This window comes from Eucyclogobius newberryi, unplaced genomic scaffold, assembly GCF_026437365.1.
Source record: "Eucyclogobius newberryi isolate DKJ021-1_F unplaced genomic scaffold, fEucNew1.0.hap1 SCAF_18, whole genome shotgun sequence".
Taxonomy (NCBI): Eukaryota; Metazoa; Chordata; class Actinopteri; order Gobiiformes; family Gobiidae; genus Eucyclogobius; species Eucyclogobius newberryi.
The window spans coordinates 12,974,251-12,996,960 of NW_027315812.1; the positions used below are offsets into that span (position 1 = coordinate 12,974,251).

The window sequence follows — 22,710 nt, forward strand, 5'->3', positions numbered from 1 at the left end:
ATGCATTGACGTTAGTATTATTACATTATTATTATTATTTTTAAATGTTTGTCGTTATTAACAGGAAGACCACAATACATTAATATTACTAGTACACCATAATACAGACATTAGGTCGTCTGTTTTCTGGAGGAAAACACCCCTGTAATACAATAGTGAGAGAATTTTTGAAACAAACTAATAAACATACTTTTTTTCTGGCTGTTTGTGTCTCACTATTAGACATAATTAAAAAGTTGGTTTCCTAAAGGCTTTATATATAATATGAATGAAAGCAAATACAAGATTTCACTGTTGTTCGGCCCTGGTCACACAACTAAATCGAGAATAATCCAAACATTGGGATGTTTCTTACACTAAATCATCAAAACAACTACTGCACTGCACACCTCGACTTCAAATTTAGTTTTGAAAATGCCATTAAAACAGAACTGATGCAAATGTTAAAGTTTCACCCACACGGTATTGTAATACTTCCTGTTCTGCTTGGTACAAATCACAAGCGTTTCCTGGATTATGTTAATATTCCAGTCAAGTGCAGAGCTGCAGTAACCATGCCTTTTGTGGACACTCTGCGGCAATGGGACGAGGCTGTGACTTTGGCAGATAAAAAGAACCTGCCAGAAGCGCTCAGGACTTTCTTGGCCATAGAAGAACCAAACTCCAAAATTTATTTCAACATCGGCTGCCTGCACATTCTCAACAGAGACTTTGACGCGGCAGAAAAGGTATGAAAAGCTGCTTTCTGGCAGGACCCTGGTTTAGTTGACACTTGGTTTTGCTCTGTAATTACTGGGCCCATTCACATGAAACAAAAACGGACACGAAGCTTAACAAAGCCTTCTCTGTCAATAATAATGTCAACAAATGAACAAAAATGAAATGGCATCAGAAAGTGTTGCGTTAATCAATCCAAAAATGTTAATTGTCGTCTTCGATAAAGTTTAATAAGTTTGTAGATCCAGTTTCTAACAAATAATGACACAATTCAACATTTGAAGCTCATAAATTGATATATTTCTTTCAAAAACTGTGAATTTCCCTTGTCGTTTATCGGCCCTTTCTCTCCATCTTAAATTAGGACGTCAAAATCTAGCACATGAACACAACTATTGCTTAAAAATGTTTTCAAGTATGTAAATTATTGTGTACACTTCTACTGCCAGCGATAAGGACGAGAAAGTGCAAGTCATTGAAAAAGAAGAAGTGGCAAAATCTTTTTTCTCGATTCCCCTTGTGGAAAGACCGTTATTTTGAAAGTACACGCAAAAAGTATGTGAATTCATGAATTAATCGATGAGGGGGTTGAGTCGCTGCCGGACGAGATTTACCTGTCGAATAAAGAAACCTTGAACCTTGACATCTGCTTGTTTTCTTCTTCATCACAGGCTTTTGACAGCAGCATACGCAAAGATGAACATCTGGCCGTGGCTTTCTTTCAAAGAGGAAATACGTTCTACAAAAAGGAGAGGCAAGACAACAGTTTTAAATACTACTTAATAACATTGATAGGCTACTTGCTTCCTTTAATCCTACACCACAGTGATGTTACTACTACTAGTGCTGCTACAGGTATTCTGCAACTTCTTTGTTATTTGCAAAAGCAGCTACAGCTTTACTCATAGAAAACTGTCACAAATTAATTTGACATTGCATTCATAACTTCTAATGAGATCTATTTTTTTTTTAGCTTCGAGGAGTGTTTAGGAGACTTCACAAACGCACACAAAGCACTTCGTGGAAACCAGATGATCGACTACAAAGCTCTTGGTCTCAGATACAAGCTGCACGCATGTGAGGTACTTATACTTTCAGTTATTAAATGATAAAACAACGCGATAGCGCTAAGGTTTTCTGGGTTTTATTACTTTTCAACACTGTTTAAATGACTGAGATCCATCAAAGACATTTTTTTATATATATTGTTTAAAATAGGTTCTCAATAAAAAACCATGAAGGTCCAAAGTCAGTGGGATAGGCTCCAGTCACCCGCGATCCCTGAACAAGCAGGAGAAAATGAATAATTGAATGAATAAAATAAAACAGGGTGGAACTGCAACCATATTAAGGGCGTTACAATATCAAAGTCTTATACATTACCTTTCCTCAAATCTGTACTTATCAGTTAATCGACTACAAAGCTAATAATTAACTGAATAATCTTGTTATCCCTATACCCTATTCAATGCTCAACGGTGGTGTAGTGGCTTAAGACATTGCACATATGTGGGGACCATGTACAACATGTAGAACATTCATTGTAGAACATGAACGTTGACTGAGCCTTGGTCTAATTTGCATCAGCCCCAGGCAAAGTACACAATATAATCTACTACACCCTTCCACACATATATGCAGACAGACATTCATACAGAGCAAGAATAAGCCACAAAATACTTCATATCTTCCTTTAGAATTCTACCTCAGCTCTGTGTGTGTTCGCCTCAAAACCCTCTTATTGTCTTTGTTTGTTTGTTTGTTTGTTTGTTTGTTTGTCTGTCTGTTTGTCTGTCTGTCTTGCCTTTGGGCCGTAAACTCTTACAAAAAACAAAAACATCCGTGCCTCGTGGACATTTTGAATTGTTGTGTGAAAACGAAGTTATTGTGAGTATTTCTGCTTTCAAGGTCCTTCACAATATGGCTTTAGCTGAAGCTCATTTGGGAAACTGGAAAAACGCCCAACAAAACCTTATGAAGGCCCTGGACTACAAAACCGAGAGCAAACTCATCGACAAAGCTTATCAGTCTATTCTGGTCAGTGCCCTCCGTCCGCACACTGAGCTGCTTTGTGTACAATTACCCAGGAAATGTCATAAGTAATTCGATTTTGTGGTTCCAGAGTCCGTTACAGACAACACAGATTTCCTATTCACATTGAAGTGTCTATAATAATGGATGTTTTGTTGAAATTACAGAAGCAAAAGCTGTTCAAACTTGTGGAGTTTCCGTCCAGTGAGCTTTTCAGGCCAAATAAGCACTATGTGGCCGAGTTAGAGAAGAAAGACTATCTGGGCAAAGCAAAGGTGACACACGCAAAGCATTAGATTCCATAGAACATGAAATTCATACAAAAATGTCTGATTATTTTTTGTGTTTTAGGTTGTTTCCTCAGTCATCCCTCAAGATATGTTTTCAGGATTCGCACCATTACAGCCACAGGTAAAGAAATGTGAATGAATATAATTATTTTAAACAACAAAAATGCACAGCAGCTTCAATAAGTCACAAACAAGTAACATATTTTAGCATTTTCTGAGTCTGGATAGAAGATTATTGCGGAAAATCTAGTAAAATCAGTGTCAATCAATGTGTTTATCGTGAACAAAAGGCAGATTATTTACAGCGTTGTTTATCATTTACTGTATTTTTTATTAGTTATTAAAGAAAATAGTAATATGGTAACAATAACGCAGCAATTGGTCAAACAACATTACTAATTTACACTCAAAAATCATATAAATAGGGAGAAAATTGAACCTTTCCAGAATTGTTTTAGAATTGATCTTGACTTATGACAGAACTAGTGTCAGACCACATGCCAATAATTAAGAAAACACTATTACTTTGTCCTATTATAAATGTATAAAGCATATTTTTATCATCATCTTTGAGTTTGAAATAGTATATACACTATTTTAGGGAAATGATTGCTTTGAACGGTGATTTCTAACCGTCTGGTCCGTGTGTGACAGGTGAAAGACGGTCCTACGAGTCCGAAGGAGCCCGAGGTCTTGAAGTAAATCAGTCAATGTTTCCCTTTCGTCCCATATTTTCTGCCCAATATGTAAAGCGCTTTTGTTGCCGTCGTTTCAGGGCTTTAGAAGGAAAACCCCACACGGTTTTGTTTGAGTTTTTCCCCGAGACCAGCGACGAGTTGGCCGTGGTGCCGGGAAATATTGTGTTTCTGCTTCAGAAAGGCGCCGACAACTGGGCCTCTGTTGTGTTCAATGGAAGAGTAAGACAATAGATAATAACTGTTTCTATGCTCGTTTACATTGTTGTATTAAAAACTGTGCGTGAATTACAGAAGGGGCTCGTTCCGTACAATTACCTGCAACCATTGAATATTTCACCCACTTCTAAAAGACCTGAGGTAAAAATGTCAATTGAACCGCAAACGCATTCAAAAATCCTGCATATTTTGTGTTAATATAAGGAGAAATTCACTTTAACAGGGGCTAAACACACCTCCAGTGAAGTCTCCCCCGATAAGACCAAAGAGAAATGGTAGAATTGCTCTTTTTGCTTACAATCATTTCTATTTGACAGTTTTTCTTTCTTTGCAGTTGATCAAAGTCCTGTCGTCAAAAGCAAAGCCGACAAAAACGTATGAAAAGATCCTTCAAATTCTGAGTGTAACTGTAAAAAAAATAACACATCTGAAATATAATAATGTCTTAATCTCCAGGACACAGAGTCTGAAGACAATAACTGCATCGTCAAAGTCCACTTCACCTTCACCATCGCCATCTCAATCCCGCTGGGCTCGTCTTATGCAGCGCTCATCGGCAAAATAAGCAAGAAGCTGGAACTGGAAACAACACCGTTAACCCTGAGGTGAAACTTGAAACACCGTTAACCCTGAGGTGAAACTTGAAACACCGTTAACCCTGAGGTGAAACTTGAAACACCGTTAACCCTGAGGTGAAACTTGAAACACCGTTAACCCTGAGGTAAAACTTGAAACACCGTTAACCCTGAGGTGAAACTTGAAACACCGTTAACCCTGAGGTGAAACTTGAAACACCGTTAACCCTGAGGTGAAACTTGAAACACCGTTAACCCTGAGGTGAAACTTGAAACACCGTTAACCCTGAGGTGAAACTTGAAACACCGTTAACCCTGAGGTGAAACTTGAAACACTGTTAACCCTGAGGTGAAACTTGAAACACCGTTAACCCTGAGGTGAAACTTGAAACACCGTTAACCCTGAGGTGAAACTTGAAACACCGTTAACCCTGAGGTGAAACTTGAAACACCGTTAACCCTGAGGTGAAACTTGAAACACCGTTAACCCTGAGGTGAAACTTGAAACACCGTTAACCCTGAGGTGAAACTTGAAACACCGTTAACCCTGAGGTGAAACTTGAAACACCGTTAACCCTGAGGTGAAACTTGAAACACCGTTAACCCTGAGGTGAAACTTGAAACACCGTTAACCCTGAGGTGAAACTTGAAACACCGTTAACCCTGAGGTGAAACTTGAAACACCGTTAACCCTGAGGTGAAACTTGAAACACCGTTAACCCTGAGGTGAAACTTGAAACACCGTTAACCCTGAGGTGAAACTTGAAACACCGTTAACCCTGAGGTGAAACTTGAAACACCGTTAACCCTGAGGTGAAACTTGAAACACCGTTAACCCTGAGGTGAAACTTGAAACACCGTTAACCCTGAGGTGAAACTTGAAACACCGTTAACCCTGAGGTGAAACTTGAAACACCGTTAACCCTGAGGTGAAACTTGAAACACCGTTAACCCTGAGGTGAAACTCAAGCGACGGCGCGTTTAGTTTAGTAGTTTAGTGATTATATTCTCACTGAAACCCCATCTTTTTAAAACTGAAACTTGAAACACCATTAACTCCGAGGTGAAACTCGAGCGACGGCGAGTTTGGTTTAGCAGTTTAGTTATTATCTTCTCACTGAAAACCCATCTGATTAAAACTGCCTTTCAATAACTTTATCCTACTTTATACCTATTGTTTTTGTGTGTCTCCCCCTCAAATGTAAAGCGTCTTTGGGCATCTCGAAAAGCGCTATATAAGTATTATTTTGATGAATATTATTTGATTATATAATTATTTTCATTTGATTATATAATTATTTTTATTTGATTATATTATAATTATATTGTTTTATTATTATTATTACTATTATCATCATTATTATTATATATTAAAATGGCTGAATAAGACAGTGAGAGCATCTTCTTGATTTACACAGCGGTCAGTTTTTATGAAATGGCCAAAGAAAACTGCACTAAACTACTGCCCCTTATGCTAAAATTTAATATATTACTGCTACTATAATGCTGGTTCTTACAGGTCAAAGAATATAAATTACACACTACTACTTGTCTTTTTGCCATGTCATTCCAATAATATATTTCGACTTTCTGAGTTATAGTTTAACCCCAGAGGCGACCGGAGACGGTGTCATCGACGCAGACACAGACATGACACGCGTGTGGAACCGAGCCAAAGACGGCCGCCTTACGATGTGGTGTAAAATCTACGAGGTGATACATTCATTTCCACATCAAAACGTTTGTAAAGGCTTTCGTGTTCACGTTTCGTTTTGACTTCAGCCGAGTCGAGAGCGGCGGGTCTGCTTCGTCGCTCTTCACACTTACGACTCGTCAAACCCAGAGGATCTTAGTTTTCAAGAAGGGGACAAGATCCTTTTACTGTCGAGAAGTGAGAAAGCGCTTCAATTTAACCGTCAGTAGTAGAAAATGAATATTAGAAAAGTTAATTTACTTTTTTCCTTCTCTTTTTAGTTAACCAGGACTGGATTGAGGGCCAATGTGGAGAGAATGTGGGAATATTTCCAGCTTCGTTTGTCGAGGAGCAAACGGCCAACGAGCAGTGACTGAAGGCATCATTTCAATGTTTATATGTTCAGAATATGGATACATTAGTAAAGAAAATGTCTGTAATAATGGGAGAAATCGCTGAAATGCAGTAGTAGATTTATTAAAATACATCTACACATTGATATTTAATTATGTGCCGTGACAATCAATAAATAAGACCGTATATCCGTGTTGAACTGTGCGTAGTGAAGTCGTGATGCCGGGACGAAGTGTTCAGGACGTTCCTTCCTCCTCGTAGGCGATGGCGATCCCTCTCCGGCCCTCCACCGCCTTTACCACCGGCGTCTCTCCCAGCTTCTTCTCCAAACCCTGCCAGCTGCGCTCGGACAAAAAGGATGCTGCGAAACAAAAAGAACAAAAGACATTAACATAATCAACACACGACAGAAAATGGAAACAAAAAATTTAACAGATAATGGACAAAATGGGACTTTTATATTGGGATTTAATAAGCTTTAAATCTTAATTTTCTAATAGTATTATAAGTTAAGTCCAAATCAAGACTTAATTATTTTTGTTTGTATAAATATTAGACAAGTGTATTTGAAACCTTTAACTTGTGACTGAAACCAGTTAATCTGAGGTGAGTCGAGTTTCATTCACAAAATAAACTCATTTGACCAGACTCACTCTTCATAAAGAACAGAAGAAGTGTGTATTCTGGGTCCCAGGCAAATAAAAGATATGAAAGTAATAAAAATCGTGAAAAGCTGAAAGTTGTACATAGCTCCCTCTAGTGGCAATTGTGTGGAATTGCACATGTTGAAGTGAATAATAAGCGTCAGAATTCACCTTAAAAGTATAAATCTAGTACCATTTATCCCTTACCTGCTGAGTTTGTGTTGGCTACGGTCATAGTGTGATTCCTGAGGACCAATGAGGAGCTTAATGAACTCTTGTCTTGTTCAAAGTCCAAACATTGTCGTCGCAATCCTCCCGAAATCAAGGACACGTCAGCCTCAGAGAAGTCCTGCAGCTCAGCCAAAGGAACGTGGCTTTGTCCTCCTGAAGATGTCAAAACACTGTTTATTAGCTCACAATAGCAGGTTGGATTTAGACAAAAGATGCTCAACTTTAGGGAATAATGTAAACCAGGCTTAATTCTTAAACCGGGAATAGATCAGGGTTAAACAGAGACAACACCACATCTAAACTGAAGCCAGGGTGCACCTTAAGAATATTGGCGTCAGCAGAGATGAAGGTGAGTGTCATAAAAAGGTGAAACAAAATAAATCTAGGAGTGAAACAAGCTAATCAATTATTGTAGCAACAGTCGACTGATTTAGTAATTGAATAATTGCAAACTTGTCTATATAAACATGCCGTGAGTTGATAAAAAGTAGTTTTATGACTGAAATTGAGACGTAATTCTATGAAAATGAAAATAAATAAATGTGCTCCACCAGGATCCTCAAGCGGCTTCACTTCAGCTTCCTTTGTGTTCTAAACAACTAATCGATGAATCAAAAGTATAATAGCAGCAAAGAATAATCGATTAGCAAAATGGTGTGTCGCAGCCAAAAAATTAATAAAACTGCATTTTAACTTGTTGAAATGGTGATAAATAATAGCTCAAAATAAAATGAAAATTACACTTGACACAAACTACTTGATTGTAAACTTGCTGCCCTCTAGTGGTCACAGCAATGCCTAAATTAACGTTTAGTTGAAATACTAAACCACTTCTTTTCTTGATTCCGTTAAGGAGGACAACGATTACCTTAAAGTACAAGGCAGTAAAGCTCATGTTACTGCAAACTACTCAGCACAAGTGTGTCACAAGCTTCAGGACAAACCTGGGAGCAGATGTCTGAAGTCGGTCACGTACTCTCCGGACCACTCCCTGTTGGGATTGCACGCCACTTCCATCTCGAAGGGCGTCACTATGGGCTTATAAAACTCGCTCGAATCCAGCAAGGAGTTCTCGGGACACGCGATCAACACAAAGATGTCTATTTCCAGAAAGTTGGCGAGCTTCGGCACGTTCAGCTTGCCCATCGCAAACATGTAGCACTTCTTCCCCGCTTTGTGGATGGCGTCTTTGAGCTGCGGTATGAGAGTGAGGTAGTCCGCCACTCCTAAAGTCCCGACTAATATACCGACTACGGCCGCATCTTTGGCTCTTTCTATGGCGTAGCATCTCTTCATCAACGCGCGGTTAATTTTGACGGATTCGACCCTTCCCGTGCTTGTGCTTGGGTCGAAGGAGCAAAAGGTGCAGCCGCTCCAGGTCATCATAAAGTTTGTCAGCGTCGCCCCCTCCTGGCCGATGTAGAACACACCGTAGTCCTTGATGCTCAGTCCACTGTTTAAGGAAAACTGGCGTCCGAATTGATAAACAGACTGGTCGTTTTCTTGGTCCGAGGGTGGGTTCTGTTTGCGTTTCACGTGGCTGTGGCTGTAGCACGTCTCTCCCTCACAAACCAGGTCAGAGACGGTCAGATTTGGGTAGTCGGCTTGTAGCGCTGTCCGAAGATCTCCTGGGAAAAACGAGAAAATATAATATTACAAGAGAAAAAATAAAATAAAAGGTCGTTTGTAGGTTGAATACAATAATGTAGAAAGTCGTAACAAATATTAAAATAAAGCTACATTTAAATAACGCAATCTTGGAATATTTTGGGTCTGAAATTAAGAATTAAATTTGAGGATTGATTTGTTTTATTGTTTGACTTTTCATACTTTTTTCCTGGAAAGCCATTCGAGGTGACTGTACTTTCATTGGGCAATACATTTGGGTATTACTAACAATGCATGACTCAGAGGAGAGCTGTATTTCCGCTTAATTTCAAATACTGGGGTTTCGATCCAAAGCAACACCATAATGAGACTGTTACCGCAACGATGCCAAAGCTATACTTATTTTTATGGGTGCAAATATATAGAATGGATAGATATGGTACATTTTTAACCATGCATTTCACTTTGAAACATACAACATTAAATACGCAGCATGGAATTCCTTTTACTGCATCCCAAAACAGCTCTTTCTTACAATTGCACCTAAATATCATTGACTGATTACTTTACAAAATGTACCATACTCCATGTTTCGTCCATTTATTGATTACTATTTAAATAATTGTGTTACTTACTGATGGCATGGACATAGTTGACGTCAAAGAGGAGGAGGATGTGACTTTGTGAATCGGGGTAAAGCTCCTTAAAAGCGGCCGCGCACTTCTCCACATCGATGGCTCGTTTCTCGAAGACGTACATCAGCGGGAGCCTTTTGGAGGGACTGAGGCACGAGCTGCCGTAGTGAACGATGCTGTCTGCTCCGACGTGTTCAGCAGCGACCTCATCCACACAGCAGCTGAGCGTAAAGAGACATAAAGGAGATCATGAAACAAACACTCGCCACATTCTCTCGTACTAGGCAAAGTGGGTGTCGCGTCGTACCTGCCGTAAGATGTGTCTCCCAAAATGTAAACCTTGGCCTTGGTGTTTCGCTCGATTTCGGCGGAAACGGCAACTGAATCTACCAGTAAATTATTAGGAAACTGCAGGGCAATCTGTGAATGTGGCAAAGACAAGACGAATTAACAGTGCGTCCAGTTTGTTTAATAATAATAATAATAATAATAATAATAATAATAATAATAATAATAATAATAATAATAATAATAATAATAATAATAATAATAATAATAATAATAATAATAATAATAATAATAATAATAATAATACATTTTATTTGTAATGCACTTTACATTCCAATGGAATCTCAAAGTGCTACATAACAGAGGGTAAAAACAACAAGCAAGTCACAGAGTTAAAACAATAAAGCATTCATGATACACACAGATAAATGTCTTAAGGCCTTTTTTTAAATGCCTCCACACTCTGTGGGGCCCTCAGGGTCTCTGGAAGGGCGTTCCAGAGCCGTCGGGCGACTGCCTGGAAGGCCCTGTCTCCCATGGTGGAGAGCTTGGCTCTGGGCTGGTGGAGAGCTTGGCTCTGGGCTGGTGGAGAGCTTGGCTCTGGGCTGGTGGAGAGCTTGGCTCTGGGCTGGTGGAGAGCTTGGCTCTGGGCTGGTGGAGAGCTTGGCTCTGGGCTGGTGGAGAGCTTGGCTCTGGGCTGGTGGAGAGCTTGGCTCTGGGCTGGTGGAGGCGGTAGGTGGACATGGTGGAGCGGAGGGTTTAGACTTTCCCGCTGGTACTACTGACACTATAGGGGCGTCGCGATTTCAAATGTGAGAATAAACCTCACGATTTAACCATTATTCATGATTATTGTGACTGTGGCCAAATAACAGTGCTATATATATAATATTATACCATTTTCTTTCATTCCGGTGGTCTGACATGTTACTGTTCCTTAAGTTTGTGACCGGATCCTCCATCCTGGAGCCAGGCCTGGGATGGGTGCTCCATGGCGAGCGCCTGGTGGCCGGGTCTTACCCCACGGGGCCCGGTCGGGCACAGCCCGAAAGAGCGACGTGGGGCCGCCCTCCCGTGGGCCCACCACCCGCAGGAGGATCCATAAGGGGCCGGTGCAGAGAGATCTGGGCGGCAGTCGACGGCAGGGGCCTCGGCGACCAGATCTCCAGACACAGAGACTAACTCTGGGGACATGGAATGTCACCTCGCTGGGGGGGAAAGAGCCTGAGCTTGTGCGGGAGGTTGAGCGATACCGACTAGATATAGTCGGCCTCACCTCCACGCACAGTTTGGGCTCTGGAACCCATCTCCTCGAGAGGGGCTGGACGCTCCACTTCTCTGGTGTTGCCCGCGGGGAGAGGCGGCGGGCTGGTGTGGGCTTGCTGATAGCCCCTCAGCTCAGCCGCCACGTGTTGGAGTTTACCCCGGTGAACGAGAGGGTCGCGTCCCTCCGCCTTCGGGCAGAGTACCCGGCCTTGGGAGGGGTACTGGACAGTACACCGACCGGGGACTCCGTTGTTCTACTGGGGGACTTCAACGCCCACGTGGGCAATGACAGTGACACCTGGAGAGGGGTGATCGGGAAGAACGGCTTCCCCGATCTGAACCCAAGCGGTGTTCAGTTATTGGACTTCTGTGCTAGCCACGGATTGTCCATAACAAACACCATGTTCAAGCACAAGGGTGTCCATCAGTGCACATGGCACCAGGACACCCTAGGCCGGAGGTCAATGATTGACTTTGTTGTCGTGTCATCAGACCTCCGGCCGTGTTGTAACTATTTATGTGTCTATGCATTAATTTGTGAGTTCCGAAAATGGTGCAATTTATAGTGCAATTTATTATTTATGTTACATTTATTTTGAAATACCGCTACATCTTATTTTGAAGAGTAAAAACCCGGATGTGAAATGTGAGTCGTCCGCCATCTTGACTAATAAAAAAAGGGTACGAAAATAAGTTCGGTGCTGCGTTGCAGCCGTTCAATAATAAACGGTAACCCGCAGATTACAACAAAGACGATCGCCTCTGTCATCATTGGGAAGACGTTCACTCCATTACATTTTGGTGCCGAAACCCGGGAAGTAAGGACTTTATGAACTTTTGTGAAGCGAAGTGAACATCTATCGGCTATTGCTAACTAGCTAGCCGAGATGACAGAGGGACTAGAGCGGATGAGAAGGAAGCGCGCCACCGTGCGTGCCGCTACAACGAGGCTGTTAACTTGTCTCGAGGAGGAGGTGGTTAAAGAAAGACCAGATACAAGTAAAATACGTGAACTGCTGGTAGTTTTATCATCCAAGGAAGAAAGTTTAAGAGACTTGGACAAAGGGATTGAAGATGAGACGGCGACAGACGATCTGGAGGCGGAGATTGGGAGCACTATGGACTACATGGACCGCATTCTCACTTGGAAGGTTCGATCTTCTTGCATCATTGAAAGATCGCAACAAGCTACAAGAGAGACCATGAGTGAGCGAATCAGTGATGTAAGTCCCAGCTCAAATGTATCACACTCCAGACAAACTGTTAAACTTCCCAAGCTAATGATGGCCAAATATGATGGTGAAATAAGCCAGTGGCAGGAATTTTGGTCTCAGTATGAAACAGCTATTCACGAAAATGAAGCGTTATGCAAGACGGACAAATTCACCTACCTCAGATCCTATCTGACCGGAGCAGCAGCTCGAACTGTTGCAGGGCTAACAACAACAGAAGACAACTATGATGCTGCAATAGAGTTACTCCGGACCCGCTTTGGGAGAAAGGACATTGTGATAAGTGCCCACATGTCAAAGCTATTGAACTTGACTCCTGTGAAAAGATCTTCTGATGTGGCTGCACTGAGGAACTTGTATGATGAATGTGAGATTCAAATACGCAGTTTGGAGTCATTGGGAATTTACAGTGACACATATGGCTGCCTGCTATGTCCAGTGCTCATGCAGCTCATCCCTGAAGACATAGCATTAGACTACACCCGCAGACCAGACTCGACTAATGAATGGAAAGTGCTAGAGCTCATCCAGTTTCTACAGAACGAGGTGCAGAGCAGAGAACGGGCGCTCCAGCTTACCAGACCCGGCCACACTACGAAGGACCCTACTCCAAACTACAAGCCAACAGGGAGGACGTCCTACGCCGGTGATGTTAAACACAGAAAGTGGAACGTCCCGTCAGCGTCTGCTTTACACACAGCTAACGGCACACCCCAGACCTGTGTGTACTGTGACAGTAGTAACCATAAACCAGAGAACTGTCCAGACTATAACGTAAGTGCACGCAGAGAAAAGCTGAAAAAGCTGGGTAGATGTTATGTATGTTTAGGGCCCAAACACATAGCAAAGTACTGCAGAGTTAAAGTTTCATGTAGATTATGCAACCGCAGACACCACCAGTCAGTTTGTGAACAACCAGAAGCTAAGACAGATGTTGACTCCACCAGCAGTGGGACTACAGATGCTGTGTTGTCTTCTGTGACCAGTCCTGTCAAAGTTAAGGCTGAAACACAGAACACAGTACTGCTTCAGACGGTTAAGGCATGGACTGTAGGTCCCAGGGAGAGAAAGATAACTCGATGCCTGTTAGATGGAGGCAGCCAGCGTAGTGTCATTCACAAAAATGTTGTTAGAGCGCTAGGACTGCCAATTGTTAGGCAAGAGACTTTAAACCTCCATGTTTTTGGTTCCACCAGTCCGGTAACAGAAAAACGCAATATTGTAAGAGTTCAACTTGAGAACATGTGGAACACTGAAAAGAGACTTGAGATAGAAGCAGTTGAGACTCCTCAGGTGTGTACAGCTGTGATTAAAGTCCCATGCGAGACGATTCAAACAGAAATAAAGAAAAGAGGGCTTCAGCTTGCAGATTTTCCACTAGAAGGTGCTAATGAACAAGAGTTGCAAGTGTTAATTGGAGCAGACTACTACTGGCAAGCAGTTACTGGTAAAGTCCAAAAGGTTACAAACTCACTAGTAGCAGTTGAAAGCATTTTTGGGTGGGCTTTACAGGGACCAGTGACTACCTCCAGTATTACAGACACCACTTGCATGCACATTAGTTTGACAGAAGACACCCAGATCTCTAAAGAGCTTCATGCATTCTGGGAAGTGGAGTCTTTGGGCATAGTAAACAAGCAGACGGAGAGCCCAGAGGACTCAGAAGTCCTACGTGACTTTGAAAGGACAATCACGTTTGAAAATGGTCGCTACCAAGTTGAGTTGCCATGGCAATCAGATAAGGCGCAACTTCCAGATAATTTCAGGGTAGCAAAGAGGCGTTTTGAGAGCCTTTTGAAAAAACTGAACACTGATGTAACCCTGTATGCCAGGTACAACAATGTTATACAGGACTATCTGCAGCAAGGTATTTGTGAGGATGTTATAGAGGACACAACAGTGGCAGAGAACCAAGAGACAGTGAAATACTACATGCCACATCACGCTGTTGTACGAGAAGCCAAGACCACAACGAAACTTAGAGTGGTATTTGATGCATCATCACATGAGGAAGGTTGCCCATCACTCAATGACTGTTTATACACTGGACCTAACCTAAACCCAAATCTGCTGGATGTACTAATTCAGTTCAGACTGCACAAGATAGCCTTCACTGCAGATATAACCAAAGCCTTTCTCCAGATCTCTCTTGCGGAAAGGGACAAGGATGCTGTTAGGTTCCTGTGGCTACACGGACCTCCAACCAAAGACTGTAACGAGGAGGTACGTGTTCTGAGAATGAACAGAGTTGTATTTGGAGTGTCTCCCAGTCCATTTTTGCTCGCTGCCACAATAAGAAAACATCTCGAACAATACAAAGCAGAACAACCAAAGGCAGTACAGACACTAAGTGACTCTTTGTATGTGGATGACTTTATTTCAAGCTCTCCAGATGTGCAGGAGGCTCTACATGTAACAACAGCAGCAAAGAACATTCTCTCTGAGGCAGGCATGAACCTGTGCAAATGGGTAACCAACTCACCTGATCTGAGAGCATTGTGGGAAGAAAAAGGTGTAGAGGACACTGGAGATGCAGAATTCTGTGGAAATGTGCTCAAGGTGCTTGGGCTTGTGTGGAGACCAGAGAAGGACGATTTTGTGTTTGATCAAAAGGGACTAATGAACATTTTAAAAGACAAAGAAAACACAAAGAGAGGTGTACTACAGACATCAGCCCGCATATTTGACCCTATTGGGTTTCTCACTCCGTTTACTGTGAGAGTCAAGTGCCTCTTTCAAGAGATGTGGGAGAGAGGGCTTGGTTGGGATGAGCCATTACCCACTGATTTGACTGAAAAATGGGAACAGTGGTGTGCAGAGTTACCACTGCTCCACCTGGTGGCCATTCCCAGGTGGTACTACATTGAGATCCAGCCAGACTCACACGCTGTAAAGTTGCATGTCTACTGTGATGCAAGTGAAAAGGCTTACAGTGCTGTGGCATATCTACAAGGACAAGACAAACTAGGAGAGACTGTTACTAGTTTTGTGGCCTCAAAGTCACGAGTTGCACCACTAAAGAAAATGACTTTGCCTCGTTTGGAGCTGATGGGAGCACTTGTTGGAGCGAGACTAGGACATAGTCTTCTCAAACCACTGAACTTGGAGAGGAACCAGCTAAACATGTGGACGGACTCAATGATCACTCTCCACTGGATCTGCAGCACAGCCCAGCGGTGGAAGCCCTTTGTGGCTAACAGAGTGACTGAAATACAAGGACTCACAAATCCGGAGTTGTGGTCCCACTGTGCTGGCAAAATGAACCCTGCTGACTTGCCCACACGAGGTCAGCATGCGCAGAACCTTATTGGTAATCAGTTGTGGTGGAGTGGACCCACTTCATTGTCTACAGCTGAAGGGAAAACAAATGTTGATGAAAACTATGTGTTAAAGGAGGTAAACACTGAACTGAAATCAAAGCATCAGACTGTTGTAAAACTCACCAGCACTGAACAAACTGAACCTCTGTTGAATTTGGAAAGGTACAGTAGACTTAAGACTGTGTTAAGAATAACTGCATGGGTCAAACGGTTTGTAATTAATGCACGGTCCAATCAGAAGTGTCGGGGAGAGTTAACTGCAGAAGAGCTAACTGCAGCAGAAATTCACTGGGTAAAAGTTACACAAGAGAGTTGTTTTCATCCTGAAATATCCCAGCTAAAGTCAAAACAAAATGTGAAGAGAGACTCTAAAATCAAAGATTTAAAACCTTTCTTGGATGAAAACGGTCTATTGTGTGTTGGGGGAAGATTACAAAACTCTGATTTCAGTTTCAGAGAGCAACACCCCTGGGTATTACCTACAAATCACAAATATTCTGAGTTACTGGTTCAGTCATGTCATGAAAAGGTACTGCATTCTGGTGTAAGAGACACTTTGATTCAAATCAGAGAACATTATTGGGTTTTGAGAGGGAGACAGCTTGTAAAACGCAGTGTTGCAGGTTGTTACATTTGCAGAAAACTAAAGGTAAAGGCGACACAGCAGATTACTGCTCCTTTACCAAGAGACAGAGTGACTGAGTCCCCTCCATTTGAAGTTACAGGGGTAGATTTTGCAGGACCCTTGTATGTAAAAACTAAGGGACAGCCCACAAAGGCATACATCGCTCTGTTTACATGTGCAGTAACTAGAGCTGTGCATTTGGAGTTGGTATCAGATCAGACAACTGAAAATTTTCTCTTAGCATTAAAACGATTTATTGCAAGACGAGGACTATGTAAGACAATTTACTCTGATAATGCTAAGACATTCAAAAGAGCAGACAAGGACTTGAAAGAACTATGGCAAACCATTAAAGAGTCAGAGCTTACAGAGTTCTTTAGTGACAAAGGAATCACATGGAAATTCATTGCTGAGAGAGCAGCTTGGTGGGGGGGCTTTTGGGAGAGGCTTGTGAGATCTGTAAAAACGTGTTTGAAGAAGGTACTGTGGAAATCTTCATTAAACTTTGAAGAACTAACTACTATTCTCACTGAAGTTGAGGCAGTGTTGAATTCCAGACCTCTGTCGTATGTACACAGTGAGGCTTCAGAGCCACAGCCACTTACCCCATCTCACTTCCTGGTTGGTAAACGCTTAACATCACTACCACCAAAGACTGTGCCTTCACCTGTTCCGGTCACTGCAAACCGTGAGGAACTGGGTCGAAGGTGGAAATACCGGCAGAGACTTTTGACCAGCTTTTGGAACAGCTGGCGCAGAGACTATTTGATGGACTTGAAATCAGCTCACAAATGTCAGACTCCTACACCTACTGCGATCAAAGTAGATGATATTGTACTGATAGGGGAGGATAACATGCCAAGACAGACTTGGAAAATGGGTAGAATTACAGAGGTTTTTCCAGGCAGGGATGGTCTAATTCGTTCATGTATCATTCGCACTTCTACAGGTAGTTTGTTGAGAAGGCCCGTTCAGTTATTGTATAATCTTGAAATATGTTGATGTAATATGATCCAATGGTGATGAACAGTTGTTCATCGGGCGGGAGAATGTTGTAACTATTTATGTGTCTATGCATTAATTTGTGAGTTCCGAAAATGGCATAGTGCAATTTATTATTTATGTTACATTTATTTTGAAATACCGCTACATCTTATTTTGAAGAGTAAAAACCCGGATGTGAAATGTGAGTCGTCCGCCATCTTGACTAATAAAAAAAGGGTACGAAAATAAGTTCGGTGCTGCGTTGCAGCCGTTCAATAATAAACGGTAACCCGCAGGTTACAACAAAGACGATCGCCTCCGTCATCATTGGGAAGACGTTCACTCCATTACATTTTGTGTCTTGGACACTCGGGTGAAGAGAGGGGCAGAGTTGTCAACCGATCACCACCTGGTGGTGAGTTGGATCCGCTGGCGGAGGAGGAAGCCGGACAGACTTGGCAGACCCAAGCGCATTGTGAGGGTCTGTTGGGAACGTCTAGTGGAGCCCTCTGTCAGTAGGGTATTCAACTCGCACCTCTGGGAGAGCTTCTCCCATGTCCCGGGGGAGGTTGGGGACATTGAGTCCGAGTGGACCATGTTCTCCGCCTCCATTGTTGATGCGGCTGCTCGGAGTTGTGGTCGCAAGGTCTCCGGTGCCTGTCGTGTCGGCAACCCCCGAACCCGGTGGTGGACACCGGAAGTAAGGGATGCCGTCAGACTGAAGAAGGAGGCCTATCAGGCCACTCTGGCTTGTAGGTCTCCGGAGGTCATCGACGGGTATCGGCAGGCCAAGCGAGCCGCAGCTCGTGCTGTCGCAGAGGCAAAAACCCGGGCCTGGGAGGAGTTCGGGGAGGCCATGGAGGAGGACTATCGGTCGGCACCAAAGAAATTCTGGCAAACCGTCCGGCGCCTCAGGAAGGGGAAGCAGTGCCTCACCAACACCGTTTACGGTGCGGGTGGAGGCCTGCTGACCTTGTCTGGGGATGTCGTCGGACTGTAGAAGGAAGACTTTGAGGACCTCCTTAATCCCTCAGTCACGTCTTCCGAAGAGGAAGTAGAGACCGGGGACTCGGAGGCTGGCTCATCCATCACCCAAGCTGAAGTCACTGAGGTTGTTCGCAAACTCCTCGGTGGCAGGGCTCCGGGGGTGGATGAGATCCGCCCCGAGTACCTAAAGTATCTGGATGTTGTAGGACTGTCTTGGTTGATACGTCTCTGCAACATCGCGTGGCGTTCGGGGACCGTGCCTCTGGACTGGCAGACCGGGGTGGTGGTCCCTCTGTTCAAGAAGGGGGACCGGAGGGTGTGTTCCAACTACAGAGGGATCACACTCCTCAGCCTCCCGGGTAAGGTCTATTCCAAGGTACTGGAGAGGAGAATCCGACCGATAGTCGAACCTCGGATTCAGGAGGAGCAGAGTGGTTTTCGTCCCGGTCGTGGAACACTGGACCAGCTCTATACCCTCCATCAAGTGCTCGAGGGCTCATGGGAGTTTGCCCAACCAGTCCACATGTGCTTTGTGGATCTGGAGAAGGCTTTCGACCGTGTCCCTCGGGGTGTCCTTTGGGGGGTGCTCCGGGAGTACGGGGTCCGGGGCCCTTTGCTCAGGGCTGTCCGGTCCCTGTATGACCGGAGCAGGAGCTGTGTTCGCATTGCCGGCAGTAAGTCAGACCTGTTCCCAGTGCATGTTGGACTCCGCCAGGGCTGCCCTTTGTCACCGGTTCTGTTCATTGTTTTTATGGACAGAATTTCTAGGCGCAGTCAGGGGTCGGAGGGTGTCCGGTTTGGGGACCACAGGATCTCATCTCTGCTGTTTGCAGACGATGTTGTCCTGATGGATCCATCAAACCCGGACCTGCAACATGCACTGGGACGGTTTGCAGCCGAGTGTGAAGCGGCTGGGATGAGAATCAGCGCCTCTAAATCCGAGGCCATGGTTCTCGACCAGAAAAAGGTGGCTTGCCCTCTCCAGGTGGGTGGGGTGTCCTTGCCCCAAGTGGAGGAGTTCAAGTATCTCGGGGTCTTGTTCACGAGTGAGGGAAGGATGGAGCGTGAGATCGACAGGCGGATCGGTGCAGCGGCTGCAGTGATGCAGTCGCTGCATCGGACTGTTGTGGTGAAGAGGGAGCTGAGCCGAAAGGCAAAGCTCTCTATTTACCGGTCGGTCTACGTTCCTACCCTCACCTATGGTCATGAGCTTTGGATAGTGACCGAAAGAACAAGATCGCGGATACAAGCGGTCGAAATGAGTTTCCTCCGCCGTGTGGCTGGGCGCTCCCTTAGAGATAAGGTGAGGAGCTCGGCCACACGGGGGGAGCTCGGAGTAGAGCCGCTGCTCCTCCACGTCGAGAGGAGCCAGCTGAGGTGGCTCGGGCATCTGTTCCGGATGCCTCCTGGTTGCCTCCCTCGGGAGGTGTTTCAGGCATGTCCCACCGGGAAGAGGCCCCGGGGAAGACCCAGGACACGCTAGAGAGACTATGTCTCTCGGCTGGCCTGGGAACGCCTCGGGATCCCCCCGAAGGAGTTAGAGGAAGTGTCTGGGGAGAAGGAAGTCTGGGAGTCCCTGCTCAGACTGCTGCCCCCGCGACCCGGCCCCGGATAAAGCGGCAGAAGATGGATGGATGGATGGGTTCTTACGATTATATTGTGACCTGAATAATCACGATTATCGAATAGCCGAATAATCTTGAAATCCCTATGACACTAACAGCCATTTTGTTCCTTTAGACGCATGGGAATGAGGAAAAAAAAGATTAAATCAATAAAACATGAACACACAATTAGATTTGTAGATACGTGCTGTTGTATGCTACTTATCACTTTAACTAATCATACTGGATAATACTGAGATAGCAGTCTTGGAGATGGGCAAAAATAGGATATCATGTTTAGAATTCTATCCATAGAACACATCATCGCTTCTGCACTTAAACCAATCCGTAAATATGAAGTACCTTTTCAAAGTGGTGCTTGGTAATGAAGTCACAGGTCTGGCTGATCTGATAAAGTTCTTCCAGTTTGTCCACAGCAGCTGCGGTGTTCAGAGGAACTTGTATAAGGCGCTGAATCACGTCCTCAGAGTTTGTGCTGAAGGGGTCGGCCATGGTCACGCAAGACAACAGACTCTACAAGACAAAGAGTCAAAAGAATGTGACACTTCTGGAGGAATGAGGGATTATACCGACAAGTACCAATACATAAGACAATATAAACTTGTGTGTGTCTTTTTTAATGTTCAAAGCATTGAGTAATTCTCAAACTGATATTTTATATGAAATTATTTTAGAGAACAAACAGATATAAATGAGGAAGGGGAAAACAATAACTTTGCAGCTCACTGTTCACCATAAAACAATTTTACATTAGACATTTTTGCTTGTGTTTTATAAATAATTTGTCGGCTATTAAAAAGGCTCAACCAAACTATCAGTAAACCACTCAAAATACAATATTATATAAAGACCATCCTTAGATAGATCATCATAGAGTTGATCATCATAGATCAAAATCTCAAAATTGGTCAACTCAAACTATTACAACCAATAGTGAAATAAAGTTAGTGTCGACAGGCTAACTAATGTTTAAATTGTTTATACTCTTTATTAGCTAAATGAAGTCTGCTGATAACTTGAAAAATACGTGATTGCGATTGATATTTACCTTGACCCACTTGGTTCACAGACAAAACGTTGTTCTATGTTAACATTTTACGCTTTAAAACGGCAAAATCCAGTAAAATTCACTGTTAGTAATATAATAGATCCATGAGTATTACACGCGTGGACAAAAAACTAACAGGAAGCGGAGAAGGAAACACTTCCGCTTGAAGCTGCATCCTTTCCTTTCACAATAAAGTACTTTCTCTTTTGGTGGTCCTACGCCATCGTGTGGTAGTTGCGTGATGATGCAAAACATTAAGACTAAATAGAGTCATAATTAATTTTATGTCAAGTCTTAAGAACAGAAACATACTCTTTTTCTTTATAAGACAATTTTATCATCATCAACATTAGCAACAACAGCAACAACAACAACAACAACACTACTCATAATAATAAAATTCTCCTTCAAAACTTCAATCATTGTGCGGTAAAGCAGAAGTACAATTAAACTGGCAGTCCTAAAGAAATCATTTACAACCCAACATGCACTTTGGAACATACTTAATTAACCCTGTTACCACCCACCTGCCGGCGAGCATTTTCTATATCTCAAATATTCTCTTACATCATCACTTTTATTTCCGTGGTCAATACCAGCAAGCCATACATCATTTTAAAGCTTATTTTCTCAACAAAACGAATATGTCATTGATTTACATTGAATAATATGCCCCAAGAAGCAATTGCCAATAGTTTGTGAGAAAGTCTCAACTTTTACAAACGCATGTCCTACCTGTTTGCTGTTTATGACGGACGAAACGGCTTTAATTCTGTACATCCATGTGCTCAGTCTGTCCGTAAGGAACCATTGAAAAACAATATCCACTTGTATTTTTCCTGAAGTTATCCGATTTCAAGATATTGTCAAGTAAACAAACTTTTCTTCGTTAACAAATGACCTGTTTGACCTATAAGATAATGTTGGGTATCCTTCTTTTCTTCAGACTGTTTCCTACAGAATGAGACCATCCACGAATTTTTCTGTCCACGGGTTTGTTTGCTACAGCCTCGCAAAAAAAAATGAGCCGCTTGCGACGCACATGGATTAGTCTGTTTACATCTAAATAGCGCCGCATGTGAGTGACGTAGAAGAATTTGACATTCTGTTGTGACAATTGTGACAATTTGACATTGACACAGAATCTTCTGTATTCTCGTGCGTAAGGCTCCGGGAAGGCTGTAAAGAGCCAGATTTCTCGGCAGGATTTTGCGCATAACGTGTTCTGATTTTATTAGCCTTTTGGACGTGCATTTTGTTAGATATATGTATTATTATACCAATACAAAAATAAAATAAAAATATTATAATATTTTTTTTTTTTTTTTAACCTCTATATGGGAAATTCATGGGTAAACTCATATTTACACATTTTCACATATATTGTTTTTAGCAGTTATAATTGCTATTAGTGGCCTACAAAACATCAAAATGTATGTTTTATGATCATAGAGGAGCTAAAATTGTAATAAAACAGTTTGGCACAGTTGGCACATATTTGGATCACTTGTTCCGAATATACTTTTTGATACAAAAAGGTCAACAGCACCAAAATGCCTGTTCCTAGAGATCTGAAACTTTACACAGTTGTTGTCAACAAGATAAACATCATGTACAGTGAACAGCATATGCACACAATGAAG

The 22,710-nt window shown here is 42.9% G+C and overlaps 2 protein-coding genes across 2 annotated transcripts; one reads left to right on the plus strand and one right to left on the minus strand.

Moving 5' to 3' along the window:
• Positions 1-508: 508 nt before the first annotated feature.
• On the plus strand, positions 509-6,746 carry ncf2 (neutrophil cytosolic factor 2). Its single transcript, XM_072450564.1, has 15 exons — positions 509-728; positions 1,389-1,471; positions 1,691-1,799; positions 2,626-2,754; positions 2,916-3,023; positions 3,100-3,159; positions 3,693-3,736; positions 3,814-3,955; positions 4,028-4,093; positions 4,176-4,227; positions 4,287-4,327; positions 4,409-4,557; positions 6,129-6,240; positions 6,310-6,418; positions 6,502-6,746. The coding sequence occupies exons 1-15, from the start codon at positions 555-557 to the stop codon at positions 6,591-6,593; spliced, it is 1,470 nt and encodes a 489-aa protein (XP_072306665.1). The 5' UTR covers positions 509-554; the 3' UTR covers positions 6,594-6,746.
• dph2 (diphthamide biosynthesis 2) lies at positions 6,682-21,187 on the minus strand. Its single transcript, XM_072450563.1, has 7 exons — positions 21,068-21,187; positions 20,362-20,532; positions 10,000-10,112; positions 9,693-9,913; positions 8,394-9,077; positions 7,426-7,602; positions 6,682-6,935 (listed from the first exon to the last, which is right to left on the minus strand). Exons 2-7 carry the CDS (start codon positions 20,509-20,511, stop codon positions 6,811-6,813), a joined length of 1,470 nt encoding a protein of 489 aa, XP_072306664.1. The 5' UTR covers positions 20,512-20,532; positions 21,068-21,187; the 3' UTR covers positions 6,682-6,810.
• Positions 21,188-22,710: the final 1,523 nt, after the last annotated feature.

Excerpts from the sequence above, each read along its gene's own strand:
- ncf2 (XM_072450564.1), top strand. The coding sequence starts at position 555 with ATGCCTTTTGTGGACACTCTGCGGCAATGGGACGAGGCTGTGACTTTG. Across the intron at positions 729-1,388 it reads ACTTTGACGCGGCAGAAAAG|GCTTTTGACAGCAGCATACG; the intron begins GTATGAAAAGCT and ends TCTTCATCACAG. Across the intron at positions 4,094-4,175 it reads CCACTTCTAAAAGACCTGAG|GGGCTAAACACACCTCCAGT; the intron begins GTAAAAATGTCA and ends TCACTTTAACAG.
- dph2 (XM_072450563.1), bottom strand. The coding sequence starts at position 20,511 with ATGGCCGACCCCTTCAGCACAAACTCTGAGGACGTGATTCAGCGCCTT. Across the intron at positions 9,078-9,692 it reads CAACTATGTCCATGCCATCA|GAGATCTTCGGACAGCGCTA; the intron begins GTAAGTAACACA and ends CGTTTTTCCCAG. Across the intron at positions 6,936-7,425 it reads AGCCAACACAAACTCAGCAG|CATCCTTTTTGTCCGAGCGC; the intron begins GTAAGGGATAAA and ends TTTGTTTCGCAG.